Raw genomic sequence first — 20,603 nt, 5'->3', positions numbered from 1 at the left:
CAGCCTGCCAGTAAAATCCTGTCAGCTACTCAAGCCCAGCTTGAATCCCTGCTCCTCTCCTATTTTGCCGTTGATAACGCCTACCTGGCCCTTGTGTGGCCTCTATTTCAGTGTTGTATTCTTGTCTGAGTAATCTTGATGCCATCCTCCTTAATATCTCTTGGTAACTCCCACTTAGCCTGTAGGACAGCCCAGTTGCTACTTCCATGGGACCTTCCTTGACTTCTTGAGTCTCATTCATTTCCATATGACCAGCACTTGGAACAAAAACACTTAAGAGCTCCCAGAGAAATGAATAAATATTAACAGCCTGAGCAGTTCCTATACCCTTCAACACAAGCACACCCTTCTCAGGCTTTCACCAAATGTACACATTCAAAACATTTACTGTACTCAAAGATGTGTGCTCATAACAGATCTATTCCTAACTCCTAGCCCAACCCCATTCTTCCACACTCCTCCTCAAAAGAGCCTGGGGTATTTGAGAAGTGGGTCTGGCTGGACAGCGAGGTCACAAAAACCAAAAGTCTGAATGCTGCTGCCTGCCATAGATTCACACTGCACGGGTGAATATCTATCTGGGCGAACTCCAGCAAGTGCTGCTGTGTACCCCAGGGCATGTCAGGGAGCCGGCACACAGCTCACTTGCGTGGTGGGGCTGGTGAGTTTGGCTAGGTAACTCAGTTCGCTGCGCTTAGACCACCGTAGTGGCCTACCGAGTCCTAACAGTCGGTACCAGAGCGCCAGGCGAGGCTGGGCCCAAGAAGGGCGGGAAGCAACAGGGCTCAGCGCGCACTCAATGGAGCACCGCGGCGCGCTCTGATGATGTCATTCCTCCGCGCCCGTCAACTGGCAGGTGATTGGCTCGTTGGTTCGGGGGCGTGTCCCGGCGGCTGAGGCGAGCCACGGCGCGCGGGCGGTTGGTCCATCCCTCCTTCCACGCGGGTATAGGCCGGGTTCCGTGTCTTTAGAGATCAGCCGGCGGCAGGCATGGCTGGAATCTCCGCGTCAGGTAGCAGGAGGCGGAGTGGGCCCCCGGCACCTAGTCCTGGCCCTCCGCCCAACACCGGGCACCCTCCAAGCAAGCGGGCCCGAGGAATCCCCGCCACCCCGGACCCCGAAGACCCATTCGGCCTGCATGGGGATTTCACCGCCGACGACCTGGAGGAACTCGACACGCTTGCGTCCCAGGCCCTGAGCCAGTGCCCGACCACGGCTCCGGACGTGTCCAGTGAGTTCGCCTTTTCCTCTTGAGAGTGGTGCAGACTTCCCTAGACCCCCTAGATGGCTGTGCCTTCGGAACCCCGCGGTGACCGTTCCGGTGTCTTGCACCCACACTGCCCCTTCCTAGGAATAGTTTGATTTAAGCAGCGGTTGTCTCCCAAGAGGTCTTTTGATTTGAGAGGAGAAATGTATCAGGAATGTCAAACAGCCGATTTGGAATATAGGAAGCTAGGTTAACATTTTACTTGGGTTTCTATACTTTGGACCACTGGGTTCTTAGTTCTCAGCAGAGATCCTTGCAACACAACTACCATAGCCATAAGAACCATCTTTACCTACACGTGGGGACCCATTCTTATGACATATTTGGGAGGCTTTAGATCGAATGAAGACCACCTTTTCCTTTGGACCACCTGAGCACAAGAGGGATCTGGCAGAGGCAAGAGATAGGGTAGACTTATTCTTTTTATACAACCAATAAATTATACTAGGTGCCCAAACTTTAGAAGCTACAGACACTTAGCAACAAACAAAAGCCCCAACCTTCTTGGAGCTTACACTCATTCTAGTGACATCTTATGGGGCTCCCTGGAAGAGAAAGGTTTTGAGGGTACCTTGAATCTCTACTTGGATGTCTTATAGGCATGTTAAATTCCACACAGTCATTTCCTGGAAATCCAGTCATCCACCAGCATCTCCAGCATAGTGCCTGGCAAAGCAGACATTCAGAAAAGACATGTTGATGAACACATGTTCTGCATGGCAGAGACTGGCACCACTCTCCATCCCATACCACAAGCCAACATCCCCCTGGCCCCTTCCAAATCCTGTAACTTTACCTTTTTCTTCCATCTCGAGAATCCATCCTCTGCATCATCTCTGCCATCTCCCTGATCTGTGTTACCATCACCCCTCCCCTGGACAAAAGTTCACTAAATTGTGTCCACATTTCCAGTTATGACTCGTACAAGTCAGACTTCACACCACAGCCAGAGTGATCATTTTAAAACTAAAATCTCTGTCACACACAGATGCACAATGAACATCCCTACTGAAAGCCTTTAATGACTTCACACTTCTTCTAGTATAAAGATTAAAATCATTAACATGGCCCAGAAGACCCAGCATGGCCTGACCCTTTCCCTCTCGCGTTTCTAGCTACACTGACCTTCCTTCATTCCTTGAATTCTCCCTGCTTCCCTACAATACAGAAACTGCACATCGCTGTGTCTTTTTTTTTTTTTTTTGCTGCACTGCACATGGGATTTAGTTCCCAAGGATCAAACCCCCCCTCCCTGCAGTGCAAATTTGAAGTTTTAACCACTGGACCACCAGGGAAGTCCATATTGCTGTTTCTTACACATTGAATGTTCTTTCCATCCATTCCCCATCGCCACTCCTCTGGTTAATTCCTGCTTGTTCTTCAGCTCTCCATTCAGTTATCACTTATCTAGGGAAGGCTTCCGGAGAAGGCAATGGCACCCCACTCCAGTACTCTTTTGCTTGGAAAACCCCATGGACGGAGGAGCCTGGTGGGCTGCAGTCCATGGCGTCGCTAAGAGTCGGACACGACTGAGCGACTTCACTTTCACTTTTCACTTTCATGCATTGGAGAAGGAAATGGCAACCCACTCCAGTGTTCTTGCCTGGAGAATCCCAGGGACAGGGGAAGCCTGGTGGGCTGCCGTCTATGGGGTCACACAGAGTCAGACACGACTGAAGCGACTTAGCAGCAGGGAAGGCTTCCAGTCATCCTTGTGGATGAAATCCCCTGTTACAGGCATCCCTCTACTTGTTCTTCTCTGCAGCTTTTATAACAGTTGTAATTTTATGTTTATTCTTATATTTTTGATTGCCGTGTAAGCTCCATGAGTGTAAGGACTGTATCCATTTTTCTCACCACTGTAGCTTTCTTGAGAGGCTAAATTGTGCCTGACATATTGTAGATGCTGAGTAAATAATGTTGAATAATGGATCACTGAGATTCGAACAGTGAGGTTCCCACAGCACCTTTCAGCCTTTAGCTGAGACCCTTAAAACTGGATGCAGGGGAAAAAAAACAAGAAACTGAGTGCGGAATGGGGAGGGGGTGGCAGAATTTGTTATTTCATAAGGATTGAATCATGTTCTTATGTTCGAAAATACGTATTCTACTTACTACATCTTCCTCTAATTTGCTTTCAAAAGTGATTGTTTTCAGCACTGGCTGGTGAAAGTGGAAAATCCTGAGTCTTAAAAAGTATATGGGAACTCGGTTTTTTTAATTGTTTTTTACAGATGTTCATAAGGTCACCAGATTAGATGGGATGTCAAAATATCCTGCAGGGAAAAACAGAGAAAGTGTTCCAGTTAAAGACAATTTTGAATTAGAGGTACTTCAGGCACAATACAAAGAACTTAAAGAAAAGGTAAGGGATTTAACTTGTAGTTTTTGTAGTTAATGCATTCACTTATGCATGTGTTAGAAAGCATTATACAATAAAATAGAAAAGTTTTAAGACAAGAGTCCAGATTCATCCCCATGAATTGGGAGAAAGCTGGGGAAAGAAAGCCAGAAAATTTTGGTTGTAACTAAATCCTGAGATTCCTAATAGCCAAGATAAGAAAAGAAACACTTTGTAAACCTATACAAAAAGAGATACAAACTTTCTGTTATAGTACTGAGATAAATTTATAGCATGTGTCTTATAGAAGAAACACAACATCATAATGGTTGCTATTTTCATTAACAGTTTTGCAAAAAGCAGACATTTTTCATATGACTGTCTGTAGGTCCCTAGGACCTTTGGAATGTGCATGCAGAAGTGACAAGTACGTCTTTAAGCTATTTGCTGAAAACCTGCTGTCCCAGGAATGGACCTAGCAGGTCGTGGTCTGGTTGGCATGGATGTATTCTGAGCACTTATTGATCCTTTGGACGTGTTTTAAATGTGTTTCTTCACCTCCCCGGCTACATGTTGAAATAAGTGCATATATGCATTAATTATAATGCAAATAAGCACATTGTACATTATATACAATTTTCCCTTACAAACCTTTCACGAGATCAATTTGGAATTTCCAGATGAAGGCAATGGAAGAAGAAGTGCTCATTAAAAATGGAGAAATTAAAATTTTGCGGGACTCATTGCATCAGACAGAATCCATTCTAGAGGAACAGAGAAGATCTCATTTCCTTCTTGAGCAAGAGAAAACCCAAGCACTCAGTGAAAAAGAAAAGGAGTTCTCCAAAAAGGTGACCCAGAGATATGTTTTGCTTGTATGGACATCAGCTTTGCCTGCTTACTGAGTTCCTTTGGAAGCAGTGCCTAAAGTTGCTTATAAATCTCCCAGGAAGACTTCAGCAGTTGTTTGCTGAAAATACTTTTGCTACCAACTAATTACATGTACTTTTCTTTGAGGCTGGGTGATTTGGAAAAGGACGTAGATGAAATTCTGCTTTGCTGTGGTTGCCTAAGCCACTGGCTAACACTTTGCAGAAATAGGCTTAAATTATTTGCTTCCTTTTTTTGGGGGGCGGGGGGGCACGCAGATCAGAAACTCAACTGACCTAGCTTAGGCCAAACAAACAAACAAAAATAGGATTGCATTCTGTAACTAAGTCTGGGGAAAACAGATGTACTGCGGTCTCAAATGACTCGAGATTTGCCAAAACTCATGTTTATTCTCTGTACTGTTGATAAATTCCATCCTTATGGCTGAGGATGTTTTCTCCAAGAGCTCCAGGCCTCATATTTCACAGCTCCAGAACAGACTGAAGACTTAGGGGTCCTCATCTCAAGTTTTAAAATTCTGGGGAAGGCTCTAATTGGTCTAACCTGAGTTACATGCCTACCCTGGAACTAGTCACTGGAACCAAAGAGATAATAGCTCCCATTCAAATCACATATTCAGAGGCAGGAAAATGATGTTTCTTAGGGGAGGGAGACACTGTTGTGGGGAGAAAAACTGGGTGCCAGGTATACATTACTTTCCTTCACTTCCCAAATAAGGACATGGGTTTTACTCTGCCATTACTTCATTCAGCAAACTTGGCAGTCTTTGAAGAAGCGCTGACCTGTGCCTAACACTAACAGCAGTAGTTGCTTTTCCATATGCATAGTGAAGACCAAGGGAGGTACCAACAAGCCAGAGACTGAAGCCAGGGTTTATCACATTCAAGCGTGACCTCAGGGTGATCAGTCATGCTCTATGACTCATCTCCTTTATCTGTTCCCGAAAATAACCAGAAGGGTTGTTGTGAGACTTATATGGTCCTGCACTCGTGTCTGGTGCTATGCCTGGCATGGACTGTGCTCAGGGAATGGCAGCAGTTACTGTTGGCCAGAGCAGCAGGTCTCCCCACACTGCTCAGGGTTTTGGTAAAACTATTCCAGATTCTCAGCCCAGAGCTTCAGGAAGACCTGGACTGTGCACCACCATGTTCCCTGGTGGCTCAGGGGTAAAGAACCCACTTGCCAATGCAGGAGCTGTGAGTTTGATCCCTGGGTCAGGAAGATCCCCTGGAGGAGGAACTGGCAACCCATTCCAGTATTCTTGCCTGGGAAATCCCATGGACAGAGGAGCCTGGGGGGCTACAGTCCATGGGGTCGCCAAGAGTCAGACACAACTGAGTGACTAAAGCACAGCAACAGGTTCACTACAAGGTCTCCATGTTACTGTGAGATACTGCACCCTGGCAAGCTTTGTGCTGGGCATTTTACAGTTATATTCTTAATTAATCCCCCCAGTCATGAAGACAGGTATTTATCTTACACATCAGCTGAAGTTCAGAGAGGCCGAGTAAATGGTGTTTGAATCCTCACATACCACCTAGCAATAAACAGGTCAAAATATCTTTCTAGAATACCATGCCATCTTTCAGTAAGAAAGCTAAAACTTGATATTTTGGGGCCATTTATGTCACAGCAGACTTTTATACTATTTCTCATTGTTTGTTTTTCTTTTACTAGCTTGAGAATTTTGAAGCCCAGAACTACTTTTTATTGTTGGTGGTGGTGGGATCCTTGTTCCCAGACCAGGGATCAAACCTGGACCGCTTGCATTGGAAACATGGACTTTTAACCACTGGGCTGCCAGGACAGTCCCCCAGAGCTGTTTCTGTATATGTGATGAGACCTCTCTATTTCTTTTGCCTTCCAGCTCCAGTCCTTGCAGTCTGAACTCCAGTTTAAAGATGCAGAGATGAATGAATTAAGAACGAAGCTTCAGAGCAGTGAACGAGCTAATAAACTAGCTGTACCCACCGTTTCCCATGTCAGGTAATGATGGCGCTAGAGGGAGGAAACAGTTTTGTTATCGTTTCCTAAAAAGTCTGAATGACGGTATCAGGCTAGTTGTGAACAAAGGTCATTTAGACTCTGCCACTGGGGCACAGATCCTCTTTTCCGGAGGCCTCAAAGGTGGTTCAGATGAGGCTGGAATGGTTGGGGGGTCGTAGCATAAGGGCTCCACACTCTCTGAAAGTGCCTTCTTCCTGTAGGACTTTATAAACACAACTCCTCAGGATGAGAAAAGGCTGGAAAGATGACCTCTAGAGTTTTAGAGTAGACCAGTCTTCATTTTTATGTAATTTGTTTCAAATAAGTGATTTTGTCCCAACTGTATGTCAGTCCCAATTGCTTAGAACATTTTTTCTCATTTGCTGCCCAACGGCCCCCACCTTTGCTGCAGATATAATCAGTTTGTTAATGGTCTGTCCTGTGAGAAGTCTGTCAGTATCATTCTTGAAACTTGGACAGTGTAGGTCAGGTCGTCTTTTTCTGGTGTTCAGCATTCTGCTGCCTTTGCTTATAATGGGCAGGGTATGAAACTGAACTCTTTAGGCCTTACATAGTCCAGATAAGACAGAGGACAGCAGAAGGAATCCATCCTTACCTCTTCACACTCTACTCACAGGACGGCCTCAGCATTGTCTGATCTAATTGGAGGGTTAAGACTGCTTCTCTAACGTGAAAGCCCTGGCACCAAGGAACCAGCCATTTCCTAGTTGCAAGAAACAACACACCTCTCACTAGATGCTCTTTCTACTGAAAATCTTTTAATTCAGTCCCTGGCTATTAAAAAAGAGGTTGTTGTAAACTAGTGGTTGCCACTGGGGAGAGGGACAATATAAGGTAGAATGGCCATCATCAAAAAATCTACAAACAATAAATTCTGGAGAGGGTGTGGAGAAAAGGGAACCCTCTCACACAGTTGGTGGGAATGCAAACTGATACAGCCACTGTGGAGAACAGTATGGAGAGTCCTTAAAAAACTAGAAATAAAACCACCATATGACCCAGCAATCCCATTACTAGGCATATACCCTGAGAAAACCATAATTGAAACAGACACATGTACCCCAGTGTTCATTGCAGCACTATTTACAATAACCAAGACATGGAAGTAACCTAGATGTCCATCCACAGATAAAAGTATAAAGAAGTTGTGGTCCATATATACAATGGAATATTACTCAGCCATAAAAGGGATGAATTTGAGTCAGTTCTAGTGAGGTGGATGAACTAGAGCGTGTTATACAGAGTGAAGTAATTCAGGGAAAAAAAAGTATCGTGTATGTATGTATGTATGTATGTATATATATATATGGAATTTTGAAAAATAGTACTGATGAACCTATTTGCAGGGCAACAATAGAGATCTAGACACGGAGAACAGATTTGTGGACACAGGGAAGGAGAGTGTGGGACAAATTGAGAGACTAGCACTGAGACATATACGTTACCAGTGCTGTCTAACACAGGGAGCTCAACCTGGCACTCTGTGACCACCTAGAGGGGTGGGATGGGGTGGGCGGTGGGAGGTGGGTTCAAGGGGGAGGAGACATGTATACTTATGGCTGATTTGCACTGTTGGATGGCAGAAACCGGTACAACATTGTAAAGCAATTATCCTCCAATTAAATTTTTTAAAAAAGAGGTTACAAATTGAAAATATGTTTTGGTAGAATTGGAAATAGTACTTGAATTCTGCCCAATACTTTTGAAGGTAGAAACAAAGGAAAGATTTTTTTCTACCATTTGGATGAAAATGCCTTGACTTTTACACTGCTATCCTGACAAAGACTAACAAGTGTGGATTAGATGAATCTCTTGGTCAAATCACCTGAACATGAAAAGTTTAAAACCTGTTAGAAGTTTTATAACCAGGAATTTTACATAGGGTTAGCAGAATCATTACTCTGCTTTCATAGTTAACTTTTTCCAGTCCTAGGAAAAGCCCTTCTGTGGTTATAAAGCCAGAAGCATGTTCTCCACAATTTGGAAAACCATCTTTCCCTACAAAGGAGTCTTTTAGTGCTAACAAGTCCCTTCCCCAGCCCTGCCAGACAGAGCCAGCATACAAATCCCCGATGAGCAGAGAGGGTAAGTCCGTCTCTCTATCATCTACAACTCAATATCAGACCACTTGACCTTGAGCCTTGAAACAATTGGGTGTTTATTTTCTCCTCCTTTCTGTGGGCCCACAGTTCTGACAGCATAGTGGGGATGGTTTGTCTCTAAGGGTGCTGGAATCACTGAAGGCTTGTCAGGGGCTGGAGGATCTATTTCAAGGTGGTGCACTTACATGTCCAGCAGTGGAATTCCTTTTCACATGTGGGCCTCTCCCCAGGGCTCCTTGGCTGACCTCCTCACCCCGTAGATGGCTTCCTAAAGAGCTAGCAAACTCAGAGAGCTTGTTGGAAGCGGAATCTATCCTTTCTGTGTCTGAACCTGGAAGTCACATAGCGTCAGTTCTATCACTCAGCGTAAGTTCTGTTCATTAGAACTGAGTCCCTGAGTCTGGGCCGTGTTCAAGGGGAAGGAAACTAGGCTGCGCCCTTTGAGTGCAAGTGTGTCAAAGAACTTGCAGGCGTATTTTAAAACCTCCGCAGTCAGCATCCATCAACAGGCCAGAAACACAACTAGGGTGCAGGAATATGCGCTCCTTTCGTCGCCAGGCTGAGTCCAGACGGAGACAGTGCTCCTGCTTCTAGAGAGAAGCAATCTAGCGTTGGTAGTTTTCACTGGGAGACTGTGCTGTGCCCGTTTATCCTGCCATTCAGATCCACCTCTGTCCTGCCACCATCAGCTCTTTCAAGTCATTAGCATCACGGCACCCCTGCCAACTACAGCTACACACATTTTGGAGCAAATTGAGAAGCGGTTATAGTTGGGAAGATTTCCCTGGAGAAGGAAATGGCAACCTGCTCTAGTATCCTTACCTGGAAAATTCCATGGACAGAGGAGCCTGGTGCAGGCTACAGTCCATGGGGTCGCGAAGAGTCAGACGTGACTGAGCGACTAAGCACACACACACACTGAACACACACATATACACACATACACACAGACACACAGCAAACCTCTGTGCTTCAGTTTTCCCGTATATAGAACAAAGCCACTAATAACACCTCCTGGGAGGGCTGGTGTGAAGAACAAGAGAGTTGACAGGTATAAAGCTCTTAGAACAGTGTCTGGCATGTAATAATCACATAAATGTGAAGGTTATAGCTTTTATGTTATTGCCTGACTTAGGAGTGGGGAACACAATTTAATTTTCTTTTCCTTATACAAGTTCCTATTTTATGAGGAAGGCAAAGATGCGAAGGTTCATGAGTTGCTTTGGCTCTTGTTTTGATCCAGAGTTGAAAAAAATAAAACAATGTATGTTTGAAACTCGTCACATTTAAAGAGTTTCTGATAGATGCATGTTTTCATGTTCTAATTTTGATTAACATTTTATTTATCTAGTTGCAGAGAATAAGGTCCACAGTCTGGGAGGTGGCCCCATAAAGCAGGAAGAGCCCCAGAAAAGTCTTCTTGACAGCTGGAGATCAAACAATCAAGGTACCAGAAGGCGTGCCCCTTCTGCCGGATGCCTGCCCAGCTCTGATTGTGCTCTGTGAGGCTGCACTGGAATTGCCTAGCTGTCCTGGGCTGTGGGAACCAGGCAATGCTTTAGAGGGTCAGTGGGAATAGGAATCTGTGATTGAAGTATGTGACTATAAACTGGGAGGGGCCAAGAACAAGTATGCCCCCGAGCCTTCAGTACCCACAGGTGTCTCAGGGGACCTCAGTGGCTGTTGAGAGGAGAGTTGGCATTATAGAAAAGCACTCTCATGTCACCTGTCTTTCCGCAGGCTCCATTTTGATAAACCTTCTCCTGAAGCAGCCTTTGATCCCCGGGTCTCCCCTGGGTCTGTGCCATCTCCTGAGCAGTTGTCCTGAGGCTCCTGCTGGCACCCAGTTCCAGCTACCGGGGCTTGGCAGGTAAGCACAAGACTCCTAAAAAGCTTGTCTGGAAGGAGTTTTGGGGAAGCAAGTCCCCATCTGGTCCTGACCAGCCCCAGACATCTGCTCTGGGCAGGGAGATGAGAGAATTTGCTGCAGGCTATCTGGGTTGCTTGACCATATCTGCCTCTCACACTTGTGTCTTTTCTTTTGTGTTGGTTGCTAGTACCTTGACTGGGATTTCAAGCCTGAGGACCACAGGTCCTCGCGATGGGTCATTTCCCGTCTCAGCCCTGAGAGAAGCGCAGCACATGGCGCTCACCGGACTGAACCTGGTGGCCAGGAATGAGGAAGGCTCCAGCGACAGAGACCCAGCAGAGGGCGGCGGAAGGGCCTTCCCGCTCCACAGGCTCCCTGGGGCTGTGCATCTCCTCCCCCTGGTACAGTTCTTCATCGGCTTACACTGTCAGGCTCTGCAGGATTTGGCAGCAGCCAAGAGAAGCGGAGCGCCTGCGGACCCGCCGACACACCCCTCCCGTGTGAGCCCTGGGGTAGAGGCCAGCCCCGAGGACTCTCTTTATAACCTGGAAGGCTTCTCAGTGGCGGCACTTAGCGTTCTCCAGCACCTGGTGTGCCACAGCGGAGCAGTCGTCTGCCTGTTACTGTCAGGAGCAGGCGCTGAGCCTGCTGCGGGTGAAGGAGACCAGAGCCAGGTTCACGGACATAGTCATGGGGATGCGACCTCAGCCCCAGAGGGGCTTGCCAAGGACCAAGGCCAGCATCCACTCTTGAAGATGCTCCTTCACCTTCTGGCTTCCTCTTCTGCAGCAACAGGTCACCTTCAAGCCAGTGTCCTCAGCCAGTGCCTTAAGGTTTTGGTGGAATTAGCTGAAAATGCTTCCTTTGATTTCCTGCCCAGGTATCCTGCAGCATGGGAGTCATGTTTCCTTGTGGGTCTTACCTGACCTCTCAAGGTCTGTCCTGTGGCCCCTGAGCTTGCTCCCATCTTGCCGCGTTCATACTGCTCGGCTCTAAGCCTTGGTTTAGGTTCTTGGCTCAGGGAGTTCTGAAGTCATGGGAAATGGGGCCAGGTGTTAGAACCAAGGAAGTGGTTTATTTGGCTTAGTGCTGCCTCTAGACAGTAGGTAAGCAAAACACACATGTGTTAAAAGAAGGCTGCTAGTCACCATGGAAGAGCGTCCTGCCCCCAAGACAAAGACCGAACCCAGAGACCTGTGGACCTGGGACGTGCGTCAGGTGAAGACCGCACATCATGGGCATGTTGAAGTTGAGTTTGCTGGGGTTCCCTGAGGAGGCAGAGGGTGTGCAGGTACAAGCTGACTGCTGGGAATCTGCCCATCTGCAAGGTGCCCACCACTGGCATGAGCCACAGGTCACTTGTTCCTCTTAAAGTTTGTTGCGAAACACCACTATAATAAAGTCCTAGCTTGGGATTCCAGACCTTGAACACTTGGGAAGGTAAACCTCACCCAGCCAGTCCTCTAGTTAGTCCTAGAATCTCATCTGCCCCCTCAGCACTCCACCCAGAGGCCAGTTCTTGTGTTGGAATGACTCCACTGGCTGCACAGATTTTAAGTCTTTTCATCTCTGAGCCCAGAATACCTGTTTACTAAACACATTTCTGGATCCTGGTTGCCATATGAATATATTCCCGCCTGTCTGGTCCATCCTAAAGGTGGTGCTCAGAGCTCGACACAGTGTACTGCAGAGTAGTATGGACAGCAAGGTAGGCCCAGGTCATAGTGGCTGGTTGCTTGGATTTTTTTTTTTCCTTTTGAGTCTTCTCTTTCCTTTTTTTCTTTTTAAAATTCCATAGTGCTTTACAATTTTCAGAAGTTTCACACATGATTTCATACAATCCCATAACGCTGCTTTAATCTACCCCCATTCTGCCCTTCCTTCCTTCTCTCTCCCCAAAGGTAACCACTAGTTTGCTCTATGAGTCTTTATCTTTTTTAATTCACCTGTATTTCTTAGATTCTACATATACATGATATCATACAGTTTTTGCCTTTCTCTGTCTTATTTCACTTATCATAATGCCCTCCAAGGCCATCCATGTTGTTGCAGATGGCAAAATTTTGTTCCTTTATGGCTGAGTTGAAGATTGAAGGCGAAAGGAGATGGGGGTGGCATTGGACGAGATGGTTATTAGATAGCATCACCGATTCAATGGACATGAATTTGAGCAAACTCCAGGAGATAGTGAAGGACAGAGAAGCCTGGCATGCTGCAGTCCATGGGGTCCCAAAGAGTCTGACCTGACTTGGCGACTGAACAACAACAGTATTCCGATGTGTGTGTGTGTGTATCACAACTTCTTTATCCATTCATCTGCTGATGGACACTTAGGTTGCTTCAGCACCTTGGCAATTGCAGATAATGCTTCTATGAACATCGGAGTGCATGTATCTTTCCAAATTACTGTTTTGTTTTTTTCTTCCCGGATATAACACAGAAGTAGAATTGCTGGATCGTATGGTACTCCCATTTTAGTTTTTTGAGAAACTCCCGTACTCTTCCACAATGGCTGCACTAATTCACATTCCCACCAATAGCACTGAAGGACTCCCTTTTCTTCTCATCCTTGCCAACATTTGTTACTGGTGTTCTTGATGGTGGTAGCCATTCAACCAGTCTGAGGTGATGTCTCATTGTGGTTTTGATGTGCGTTTCCCTGGTGATGAGTGATAACTGAGCATCTTTTCATGTGTCTGTGGGCCATCTGGCTGTCCTCTTTGGAAAAATGTCTATTCAGTTCTGCTCATTTTTGATTGGGTTGTTTGTTTAATGTTGAGTTGTACGAGCTGTTTATATATGCTGAATATATGACCCCCTTATCGGTCATATCACTTGCAGTTATCTGCTCCCACAATAATGGGTTCTCTTTTCATTCTGTCCACGGTTTCCTTTGTTGTGCAAAAGCTTTTAAATTTACTTAGGCAGGTCCCATTGGCTTTTTTTTTTTTTTTTTTTGCTTTTGTTTGCTTTAAGAGATGGGTCTAAAAATCAGTTGCTGCAATTTATGTCAAACGGCGTTCTGCCTGTTTAAATGTTTTTCTTCTAGTTCTGTGAAAAATGCCATTGGTAATTTGATAATGATTGCACTGAATCTGTAGATTGCCTTGGGTAGTACAGTCACTTGGACAGTATCGAGTCTTCCAATCCAAGAATAGGTTCTGTCATTTCATCTGTGTCGTATTCAGTTTCTTTCATCAACATCTTCCAGTTATGGGAGTCTGGGCCTTTTTGCCTGCTTAGGTAGGCTTATTCTTAGATGTTTTATTCTTTTTGATGCAATGGTAAGTGGGATTGTTTCCTTAATTTCTCTGATAGCTCATTGTTAGTGTACAGAAATCCAACAGACTTCTGTATCTTAATTTTGTATCCTGCAACTTTACCAAATTCATTGATGTGTTCTAGTCATTTTCTGGTGGCATCTTAGATTTTCTACGTACGGTATGTCATCTGCAAACAGTGACATTTTTTTCTTCCTTGCCAGTTTGGATTCCTTTTTCTTTCTTTTTCTTCTCTGATTGCTGTGGTTAGGGCTTCCAAAACTATGCTGAATAAAAATGGTGAGAGTGGGCATCCTTGTCTTGTTCCTGATCTTAGGGAAAATGCTTTCAGCTTTTCACCAGTGCGTATGATGTCAGATGTGGGTTTTTCATATGTGGCCTTTATTATTAGTATGTTGACCTAAGTTTCCTCTATACCTGCTCTCTGAAGTTTTTATCAAAAATGGATGCTGAACTTTAGCAAATGTTCTGCATCTGTTGAGATGATCATATGGTTTTTTAGTCACTTTGTTAATGCAGCTCATCACATTGATCTGTGGATAAGTGAAAAATCCTTGCATCTTGCTTTCTTATTGTTTAAATGAATGAATTCCAGGAACCACATTTTTACCAGTTATCATGGTAGATAGATCACCATTCTATTCTGTTGACCTTGTCTGTAAGGTGAAACAACAGCCGTTTCATGGGCGCTTACAAGCCCAGGCGGCACCCTCAGAGCCCGGCGTCCTCCCGCCCAGCACAGAGCCTGGCTCTCTGTGAGCACTCAGTGTTTGCTGAGTGAATAAACTCTGTGTTGAGTTAGGGAATCTTGTCTGAAATGCCAGAGGGAGTGTATTAGATGGTTTCAAGCCAGTTAGGCTCCTAAGTGACTGTCTGATGCCACTTCCCACACAGTACTTCCCTTCCAAATTCCTTCATGCTTACAAGCTGAACCCCATTACCACACAGCTTCCTGTTCACCTTGGAATAAAAGCAAAAGCCAGGGACAGGTGCTGGGCTGTGCTCAGTCGTTCAGTACGACTCTGTGACCCCATGGACTGTAGCCTGCCAGGGTCCTTTATTTATGGAGATTCTCCAGGCAAGAATACTGGAGTGGATTGCCGTGCCCACTCCAACTCTGGGATTGAGCCGCACTGCAGGCAGATTCTTTACCGTCTGAGCCACCAGGGAGCGTAACACAGGTGCTACCAGGGCTCTAAAGCATACGTGGTACAGCACAAGCGGCCAGGCAGCCTGTGGTCTCGGGAAGGGCGCCACTGCCCATCCAGGCTTGAGGGCATGTCATCCCCTGAGGCTTGCCTTTCTACCCCATCTGGTGTAGCAGTTAGGTGGGCCAGGGTTGCTCCCCAGGTACTGGCATGGCAGGGGCATTTTTTTTTTTTTTTTTCTGACAGGTGCTTTTGAACAAAAAGGACTTATCTCCAACTCATGCAGACTAGCACGACTGTTATTTATTGTGCATTTGGGGGCCCTGGAGGGAAAAAAAAGCATTTAAAAGAAGGCTCTGATGTTTTCAAAAAATACTTTGGAAATAACTGTGTTGTATATATAGACAGATTTATTTATTTTAGTTTCAGTGGGCCACTTCTAGCCTAATAATGAAATTAGGTTACTTGTTAGTGGATACTTGGAAATTCCAGTTTCCCAACAAGTTCCATGCTCCCTGGTGGCTAGAAACGTTCAGCTTGTCTATCGTACAGGATTTGCTCTCAAATGAGTTTGCCCCAAATAGACTTTGTTCCCTAATGGTACACAGGGAATATTCTTAACCTCCTTATATGAAAGGGGACACACCCATAGAACTCCCCCACCACCTAGGAGGTTGTGTGGGTTGAGCCAACAGCAGTGCTTATCTTAGGACTTGGCTCCCTGGTAATGAATGGGCCAGGTCTTTGCCCGAGACTTGGGGGAAGAGTGCCCGAGCCCCTCACCATGCACACCTCAAGTGGTGCCTTCATATACTTGGCTGCAGGGGAGCTAGTGTTTCCTGACAAGCGGAGAAAATGAAGTCTTCCTTGCTTGGCAAGTGATGTCATGAGATCTGACCAGAGTCTGGCTAGTCCTTTGGTGGTGGGTTTAGGACTTTCCTCTCACACTCAGCTCAAGACCTGGCTCTGTATTTGAGAGCAGAGGCAGGAAGGAGCTGGGAGCAGTGTAGAGGCCAGCTCCCCAGGTCCAGGGAGGCATCCTGTATTTTCGAGGTGGCACTGGGCCAGGCAAGGTCCTGTCCTCTTTCAGCCATGGCAGCCCCGCAGTGAAGGGTAACTCACTTGTTTGCAGGCTAACATTTGGACCCAGGTCTGCCTGAATCCAGGCTCCTCTTCCGTGGCCTCTTCAATTTCCCGTTACCAACAGTGAAAAAGGAGGGTGAGTTTCGGAGCTGCCTTGGAGGCATCACGTCTTTCTGGGCCCCTGTGTTTCAGGTTCCAGTGCGTGTTCAGGGTGCTGCCGCAGTGCCTGCGCCCAGAGACGCCCCTGCCCAGCGTGCTGCTGACGGTTGAGCTCCTGTCCCTCCTGGTGGACCATGAGAAGCTCGCACCTCAGCTCTGCTCCCACTCGGGTAAAGCAGGCCAGGGGGTGGGGGGCACGCGCCCGGACAGCTCCGGCTAGTTGGAGGGAAGGGAGGTGGCAGGGACGGGCCAGGCACCTTCTGAGGCCTCCCGCAGCTTGTACCTCAGGCGGTGGGTGGGAGGGCGGAGCCTGAGTGTGAGCTGGGGCCTCCCTTCCAGAAGGCTGCCTTCTGCTGCTGCTGTACATGTACATCACGTCAAGGCCTGACAGAGCCGCCTCCGAGACACAGTGGCTGCAGCTGGAGCAAGAGGTAAAAGAACCAGAGCCCCTTTGTGGACGGCTTGCCACCCCACCCCACGCCACCCCACCGGAGGGGCACTTTTCCTCCCTAGGGGACAAAAGGGGCTTTCATTCACATCGGTGACGTGTTTAGAGACTAACAAGGAAGACTCGTTTTGGGGGGCCCCCTACTATACAGATATAACACGCATGGACCCAGGATATCCTGGGACTTGGCAGGGTGGCCTGGTACCTGGAGGTGGGCCTGGAGGCAGGGAGTCATTGGTGAGACACAGGTCTTGGTCCTGAGCGTCTCTTGGGAAGGCCCAGGATACCATCACCTCTTGGATCCCATCAGTGCAGACAGTTGAGTTCAGTTGCTCAGTCATGTCCAACTCTTTTCGACCCCGTGGACTGCAGCACGCCAGGCTTTCCTGTCCATCACCAATTCCGGGAGATTGCTCAAACTCATGTCCATTGAGTCAGTGATGCCATCCAACCATCTCATCCTCTGTCGTCCCCTTCTCTTTCTGCCTCCAATCTTTCCCATCATCAGGGTCTTTTTTAAGGAGTCAGCTCTTCGAATCAGGTGGCCAAAGTAGTGAAGTTTCAGCTTCGGCATCAGTCCTTCCAGTGAATATTTAGGACTGATTTCCTTTAGGGTGGACTGGTTTGATCTTCTTGCAGTCCAAGGGACTCTTAGGCAGGCAGTTGCTTAGGCCACTGGAGCTCTGCAAGAAGCCTGAGAAAGCCCTCACCGTGATTGGAACCGGGGTGGTGTTCTGGCGCGGATGTAACCGAGTCTGTTCTCGTTCTAGGCCGTGTGGCTCTTGGCCAAGCTGGGTGTGCAGAGCCCCTCCTCCCCAGTCACTGCCTCCAGCTGCCAGTGCAACGTGGAGGTGAGTGCCAGGGGCAGAAGGGGGCTGGCAGCAGGCAGCCCTGCTGGTGGGTGACAGGGCCATTGGAGAGCATTCCATGCTCCTTCACCAGGGCTGGACCCTGGTGCTGCCGCTCAGAACCCTTCTCACCCTGGGGTGAGGCTAGGACCGGGGCTGCCCCACTGAGCCGGTGGTCCGGGTGCAGAGACCACATGCCCTGACCTCTGCCCGCGCCCTTCCGCAGGTGGTCAGAGCGCTCACGGTGGTGCTGCACAGACAGTGGCTGACAGTGCGGCGGGCAAGGGGGCCCCCGCGCACCGAGCAGCAGAGGCGGACGGTGCGGTGTCTGCGGGACACGGTGCTGCTGCTGCACGGCCTGTCCCAGAAGGACAAGCTCTTCACAGTGCACTGCGTGGAGGTCCTGCACCAGTACGACCAGGTCATGCCCGGGGTCAGCACGCTGATTCGAGGGCTTCCTGACGTGACCGACTGTGAAGGTGAGCCTGCAGGAGGCCCCCCCGCCCCAGCCCCAACGTGGGGTCGGCTCTGAAGTCCCCGGGCTAGTCAGACCCCCTGGCCTTAAGTCAGCGGCCCGCCATCCACACAGCCTTTGCCAGCACCCGGCCACCCTTCCCTTCCTGCTCTGGCTCCTCTCTCAGTATATCAGCCTGCCTTTGGCTCGTATCTACTGAGTCAGCCTGGCAGAGCCATGGCTTTTCCAGAAACATCCCTGTCTGAATCGCCTTTGTATCACTTTGCTTGCAGTAGCTGAGGGAGCGAGGCCTGGGCGTGGAAGGGACTGGTTAGTTCCTGCGGGCCTGGGGGGGCGGACGGAGTGGTGGGGCCACCCCCAGTCCCGGCGCCTTTGGGCCTTCACCACAGAACCTTCTGGGTTTTGGCTCAGAGGCGGCCCTGGAGGATCTCTGTGCCGTGGAGACCGACATGGACGAGCCCGAGATGGACTGTGGCTGAGGCCTGTGAGCACCGAGCCACACGGTGGCACCAGAGCCACTCCCGTCCTTCCCTCCTCCTCTGATTAAAAGCACTGACTGGCTGAGAGCGCGCCAGCCTTGTGTTTCCTGAGTTTGCTCCGTGTGGGCAGAGTGGGAGGGGCAGAGCAGGAGGGAGACCTGGGAAAGGCTGAGATCCTTGCTGGGCCCTGCCGGAGAGGAGAGCTCCAGCCCCACGGTGATGAATCTGCCCTGGGGAAGGAGCCCTGCCCCTGGTGGATTTGCCCTGAGTCATCCCTCTCTCCTGAGGCCACTGGAAGAAACCATTGTGTGCAGGGGTGGAGGCAGCCCTCAGCCCAGGCCTACAGGGAGGCCTGGGAAAGTGGGGCCACAGACTGCGTGCAAAATGGCCATAGCAAGGGGGCTCCCAGCAGGCCAAGTCATGAAGCCAGCCTCCCCCCACAGCCTGGTCCTCCCACCTTGAGCGTGCGAGGGCCCTGGTGCACCATGCTAGCCAGCGGGCCCACAGCCAGAGATCTGAGGCCTTTGGGGCGGCCCTGCGGGTGCCTGGAGAGGGACCGATGCTATCAGGAGGGACGGCCCAAGCCAGCTGACGAGGGGCGGGCCGTGCTCACAGCAGCCCTTGGGCGGGCTCAGGCTAAGTTTCACTTCCCGCCACTGCTGCTGCCGGCAGCAAGAACCAGGCAGAGAGTGTGCACCCTGAGTCATTGCTGCCTGCTGGCTCCTCGGTAAGTGAGAACCCCCAAGGGGATGAGGCAGGGTGGGAGGGCCATGGGTACCCCCACACACACTAAGAGGGCACCAGGGGAGGAGCTGAGCCTTCCCCTGGACCGCTGAGTGAGCGAGTCCCACTAAGGAAGCCACCCTACCTTCTCTGTCTTCCTGCCTGATAGTGGGTGCTGGAGCTCAGCAACAGGATCTAATGGGGCAGGGAAGGCCAGAGGTGCTCCCACCCCACCCACCTTACAGCCCGTCAGCGGACACTCACTCTCCCACCCCGACCCCCTGCTCCTCCCCAGGCTCAGCAGCAGACACCCACCATGGGCTCTCGGGCCCTGCCCCCGGGGCCTGTGCAGACCCTCATCTTCCTGGACTTGGAGGCCACCGGCCTGCCCTTCTCCCAGCCCAAGATCACCGAGCTGTGCCTGCTGGCCGTCCACAGATATGCCCTGGAGGGCCTTTCTGCGCCTCAGGGGCCTTCGCCAACGGCACCCGTGCCGCCCCGGGTGCTGGACAAGCTCTCCCTGTGCGTGGCTCCAGGGAAGGTGTGCAGCCCCGCGGCCAGCGAAATCACAGGCCTGAGCACCGCCGTGCTGGCTGCACATGGGCGTCGGGCCTTTGACGCTGACCTGGTCAACCTGATCCGTACCTTCCTACAGCGCCAGCCGCAGCCTTGGTGCCTCGTGGCCCACAATGGTGACCGCTACGACTTCCCCCTGCTCCGGGCCGAGCTGGCACTGCTGGGCCTGGCCAGTGCTCTGGACGACGCCTTCTGTGTGGACAGCATCGCTGCCCTGAAGGCTCTGGAGCCGACTGGCAGCTCCTCGGAGCACGGCCCAAGGAAGAGCTACAGCCTGGGCAGCGTCTACACACGCCTGTACGGGCAGGCCCCGCCAGACTCGCACACCGCCGAGGGGGACGTGCTCGCCCTGCTGAGCGTCTGTCAGTGGAGGCCGCGGGCCCTGCTACGGTGGGTGGATGCTCACGCCAAGCCCTTCAGCACCGTCAAGCCAATGTACGTGATCACAACCTCTACTGGAACCAACCCAAGGCCATCTGCTGTCACAGCCACTGTGCCCCTGGCCAGAGCCAGTGACACCGGCCCCAACCTTCGTGGTGACAGGAGCCCCAAGCCAGCTCCTTCCCCAAAGATGTGCCCTGGAGCCCCACCCGGGGAAGGGCTGCTGGCCCCCCTGGGTCTGCTGGCCTTCCTGACTTTGGCGGTAGCCATGCTGTATGGGCTGTCCCTGGCCATGCCCGGGCAGTAGGCCAGGAAGGGAAGTCTGACTAATAAAAACCCCCCACAGCACTGAGCAATCACTCGCCTCTACCCTCCGTGGTGGCCTTACAGCCTCCTGCCCACGCTCACAGACCTGGGGCCAGGGGCACAGAAAACGAGTCTTTGTCCAGCACTCTCCCTACCTGGACGGGGTCAGACTTCTGAGTTTAAGAGAAGTAGGAGACCGTGAACTTCCAATACTGGAT

General features: G+C 49.6%; 2 protein-coding genes across 3 annotated transcripts; both read left to right on the top strand.

The window, feature by feature from the left end:
* The first annotated feature begins 879 nt into the window (after positions 1-879).
* Positions 880-18,486, top strand: ATRIP (ATR interacting protein). Its single transcript, XM_019984820.2, has 13 exons — positions 880-1,231; positions 3,502-3,632; positions 4,289-4,459; positions 6,367-6,485; positions 8,434-8,591; positions 9,960-10,055; positions 10,349-10,478; positions 10,666-11,358; positions 16,183-16,319; positions 16,489-16,580; positions 17,368-17,448; positions 17,672-17,924; positions 18,332-18,486. Exons 1-13 carry the CDS (start codon positions 991-993, stop codon positions 18,397-18,399), a joined length of 2,370 nt encoding a protein of 789 aa, XP_019840379.2. The 5' UTR covers positions 880-990; the 3' UTR covers positions 18,400-18,486.
* On the top strand, positions 17,794-20,427 carry TREX1 (three prime repair exonuclease 1). Of its 2 annotated transcripts, none has more exons than XM_019984821.2 (2): positions 17,794-17,924; positions 19,418-20,427. In XM_019984821.2, the coding sequence occupies exon 2, from the start codon at positions 19,439-19,441 to the stop codon at positions 20,384-20,386; it is 948 nt and encodes a 315-aa protein (XP_019840380.2). In that variant the 5' UTR covers positions 17,794-17,924; positions 19,418-19,438; the 3' UTR covers positions 20,387-20,427. The 2 variants fall into 2 exon arrangements, with proteins under 2 accessions (XP_019840380.2, XP_019840381.2); XM_019984822.2 differs by lacking the exon at positions 17,794-17,924 and adding an exon at positions 18,557-19,126.
* The last annotated feature ends 176 nt before the right edge of the window (positions 20,428-20,603 follow it).

This window comes from Bos indicus, chromosome 22 (assembly GCF_029378745.1).
Source record: "Bos indicus isolate NIAB-ARS_2022 breed Sahiwal x Tharparkar chromosome 22, NIAB-ARS_B.indTharparkar_mat_pri_1.0, whole genome shotgun sequence".
Lineage (NCBI taxonomy): Eukaryota > Metazoa > Chordata > Mammalia > Artiodactyla > Bovidae > Bos > Bos indicus.
The sequence above is the reverse complement of the archived record's forward strand: the minus strand, read 5'-3'. Positions and strand labels throughout refer to the sequence as shown.